The 4,049-nt window shown below is 38.4% G+C and overlaps 1 protein-coding gene across 1 annotated transcript; it reads left to right on the forward strand.

The window, feature by feature from the left end:
* Positions 1–711: 711 nt before the first annotated feature.
* Positions 712–1,848, forward strand: LOC111959517 (trace amine-associated receptor 13c-like). Its single transcript, XM_070437641.1, has one exon. It carries the CDS (start codon positions 889–891, stop codon positions 1,846–1,848), a length of 960 nt encoding a protein of 319 aa, XP_070293742.1. The 5' UTR covers positions 712–888.
* Positions 1,849–4,049: the final 2,201 nt, after the last annotated feature.

A 4,049-nucleotide genomic window follows, 5' to 3' on the forward strand; every position in this document is an offset into this window, starting at 1 on the left:
GAGAGACTTATTTCTGGAGAGATTAATTTTAAAATTAGAAGTTCGAACTGTTTGGGCATAGACCTGGAAAGTATGACAGAACTTTGCAGGCTATCTCTGCAGTAGATTGCAACTCCTCCCCCTTTGTTGTTGTCGAGAGACAGTCCGATGCTGGTAAATTGGTGAGTAATATCCAGGCTAATAACAGGGCTGGTGTCTGTGCAGAAGGTAAAAGCTGCTAGCAGCGGCAAAAAATTGCTAAATTAGCTTGTAGCTGATTTAGACCAGTTGTGATGGATTGGCAGGGCTCTGTGTCGGCAAAAAAAGGTCCAGTCCAATTGGCAAAAGAGGTATTGTAGCCCAAGAATTCGCTGGTAGACCTCTTCGGCTAGCCGGCAGATGGGCCTAGCTCGAGGCTAGCTCAAGGCTAACTGGTACTTGCTTCGGGACAGAGGTGTTAGCCAGTAGTAGCCACTCGGTTGCAGCTAGCTAGCTGTGATTTAATTTCACATCTCTGGCTATTAATTAAACATTGTGGAAATAGGAGAACAAAATCGTCCCCATTTTAATGCTCAGAATTTGATAAAATGTACCTTTACACTCATATCTAACAATCAGTAAGACTGAAGGACAGGCTAGGTGGGCACAGCAACATCCAATCCTGTCATACATTACATCATGTTTTCATAAATGTTTTATTTATTTAACCGTTTGCTCATTTGTGGGCTCACACTCGCACATGTGTGTGTTTGTGTGTGTGCAGAGAGGCTCCTGGGAGGGGGGTGTCTGTCAGTAACTCAGGGATAAATAGAGAGGCAGAGCTCAGAGTTTGTCAGAAGGCGGACCTGACAGGGTCACACACAGGACCAAGCAGGAGAAGGACCTCAGCATTTTTACCTTTTATTACAAATGGAGGAACACGAAGATGTTCAATACTGTTTTCAAGATAGAAACTCTTCTTGCAGAAAGGCTTCACCATTGACTTCAATTCACTTCGCAATCTACTTCTGCATCTCATTGTTTTCAGCGGTTACAGTATTTTTGAACGTACTGGTGATCATCTCCATCTCTCACTTCAAGCAGCTCCACACTCCAACCAACCTGCTCATCCTCTCTCTGGCTGTGTCAGATCTCCTGGTAGGATTGATTGCGATACCAGTAACGGCGGTAGCAATAATGGAATCATGTTGGGGTTTTGGGGAACATTTCTGTGTGTTTCAGTTCTACATCACTTGTTTATGTACTTCTTTATCTCTGGGCAATTTGGTCTTGATATCTATTGACCGCTATGTTGCTGTGTGTGATCCCTTATTGTATTACTCTAAAATAACAATAACAAGAACGATGTGTTGTATATCCATCAACTGGTGTTGTTGTATCATACACGATGCTGCTATTATAAAAAACTTTGTAAATGTACAGGTACCCAGTAGGTGTTTGAAAGAATGTTTTATTGTTGAAGAGTTCAATTGGGTTAATATCATTAGCCTTGTACTTAAAATGGTTGTCCCATGCTCTATTATTATAACACTTTATTTGAATATCTTTGTGGTGGCCAGATCACAGGCCAGAAAGGTATTTTCAAAAGAGGCGTCCAGTGTGTCTGGTGTTAAAACTGTACAGGAAAATAAGTCTGAGAGAAAAGCAACAAAAACTCTATCTATTGTTGTTTTCAACTATCTCATTTGTTGGACTCCATCTCTCTTTTCTTTCTTTCTTTCTTTTTTAGGTGAAAATGTATCATCATTCATCATCAGCTTTCTGCCACTTGTTAATTCCTTAATTAATCCAATAATTTATGCTTTCTTTTATCCATGGTTCAAAGTGACAGCTAAACTTATTTTAACTCTGAAGTTTAGGTGTTCATAGTTCCTATGTTTTTATTCCCCATTTTGACAAACAGGTTTGATATGGTTTTGTTATACAATTGTTGTAATTGCTTCTTTCATGTATCAATATTCTTTCATTACTTCTCTCTGTGTTGTCATCATAAATACATGTGGTGTTGATACAGAATGATTTGGCTGGATTGGAATGGAATGACTAGGAGAACGCATAAGAAGGCATAAGCTTGTTTTATAAAATACATTGTAGTCATTTTGGGTTGTATATTCCAAATACCAAAGTCTGTGTTAGTTCCATGTTATTTAATGATAAATAGTTTGTAAGTTTTCTGAAAGCACATTTTGAGGATGTCATAAGTCATTACAAGCTGAGTGTACAAAACATTAAGAACAACTACCTAATATTGAATTTCACCGCATGTTGGCCTCAATACAGCCTGAATTCGTCAGGGAATGGACTCTACAAGGTGTCGAAAGTGTTCCACAGAGATGCTGGCCCATATTGACTCTAATCCTTTGTGCTGTGGGTGACGGACCATTCTTGATACACAGGAAATTGTTGGGTGTGAAAAACCTAACACCGTTGCCTTTCTTGACACACTCAAAACCATTTCCCCTGGCACCTAGTACCATACCCCTTTCAAAGGCACTTAAATATTTTGTCTTGCCCATTCTGTGAATGGCATACATACCCAGTCCATGTCTCAATTGTCTTAAGGCTTAAAAATCCTTCTTTTACATGTCTCTTCACCTTCATCTACACTGATTGAAGTGGATTTAAAAGGTGACATCAATAAGGGATTATACCTTTCACCAGGATTCACCTGATCAGTCTAAATCATGTTCTGTACACTCAGTCGATATGTTGTTTAACATCACCCTCTAGTGGCTCATTTGGGACACAATGCCTTAAACAAGTATTTTAAAGTTGAAATGTGCAATTCTGCATGATATCAGATAACATCCAAGTCTAACTCAATGGTGTATTGTGTAAGTAGTTGATTGTTAAATTTAAGAATATGGATATGCAATTATGGGTAACACTTTATAACGGTGTTCAGTAATAAACCATTTGTAAGGCATTTACAGTTTGCTCACCATAATGATTACTCACACGTTTGTTAAATGTTAGTCAGCTAGGTATTCTCACATTTACAAATGACTACTATATGCATTAGTGATTCAACACAGCAGCGTAGGAGACTGAAGCAGCCACTTCAACCTCAACATACTGGGTATGAACTCTACCACTACTCTCACTACATCACTGCTGCCAGGTCAGAGGTCACACCAGAGCAGCTCTCAGAAGCTGTTTTCTCTGAATTAATATAGAGATATATATGCTAACACTTTATAATAACACCTTGTAAAAAATTATTTATAACAAATTAGTAAATAGTTTATTAATAAGTAACTTATCATTACTGCCATATTTGTTTTAGTAAGCTATTTATAAAGTTATAAACAACTTTTATTGTATGTAATAATGAACAATAAATTCATGAGATGTTTAATAAATGTCATTATAAACCATTTACTAATCATTAGTAAAGTCCTTTTGCAGACCATAAACACATGACTTCCTTCAGCACAGACTGTTTCAGAATATAATTATTCCTTAAACATCCTCTGTGTTGTTGTGTGTTTTTACTTTAACCATTGATATGTTCTAGATCATTTTGAGAATTGTCAATTGAAAGAAATGTTGCGGCCGCCATGACATTTGTCTTGATATGTATTTTATATATATTGTTTAATATATCTCACTGTGACCTGATGCTGCTGACTATCAGGCAGTGTGCAGGCTGTTACTGAGTGACTGGTGGTGGTGGGGAGGGGGAGGGCCTGAGGGCTGAGTGTGTTGAGAGCACTGGTTGAGAGAACGCTGCAGCTGAGTCATGGAGACAGAGCAGCATTCACGTACGTGGTGTCAACGTTTTGCCAGTGGTAGGTAGGCTATTTAGATTGTCATGATAGAGACACCTATTTCCATTCCTTTTTCCATAAAACCATAAAACCTTAACACGCTAGAACTGAGAAAACAGCGACAAAGCACTGGAAAATGACTTTAGGCGCTCTAGTGGCTTTAGATAAATTCGCTCAGAGATGGTTTAAAGTAAACTGTTTTCTCATGTCGACTTTTCTAATGGGAAGACTTTTCTAATGGGAAAACCGTATCAAACTAAGGGTTTTACACATGCTCAGTTCTTGGGTCTCGAGCGCTGC

Source organism: Salvelinus sp. IW2-2015, linkage group LG36 (genome assembly GCF_002910315.2).
Source record: "Salvelinus sp. IW2-2015 linkage group LG36, ASM291031v2, whole genome shotgun sequence".
Classification (NCBI taxonomy): domain Eukaryota; kingdom Metazoa; phylum Chordata; class Actinopteri; order Salmoniformes; family Salmonidae; genus Salvelinus; species Salvelinus sp. IW2-2015.

Bases quoted from the DNA above. Each gene is read 5' to 3' on its own strand.
- LOC111959517 (XM_070437641.1), top strand. From the start codon at position 889: ATGGAGGAACACGAAGATGTTCAATACTGTTTTCAAGATAGAAACTCT.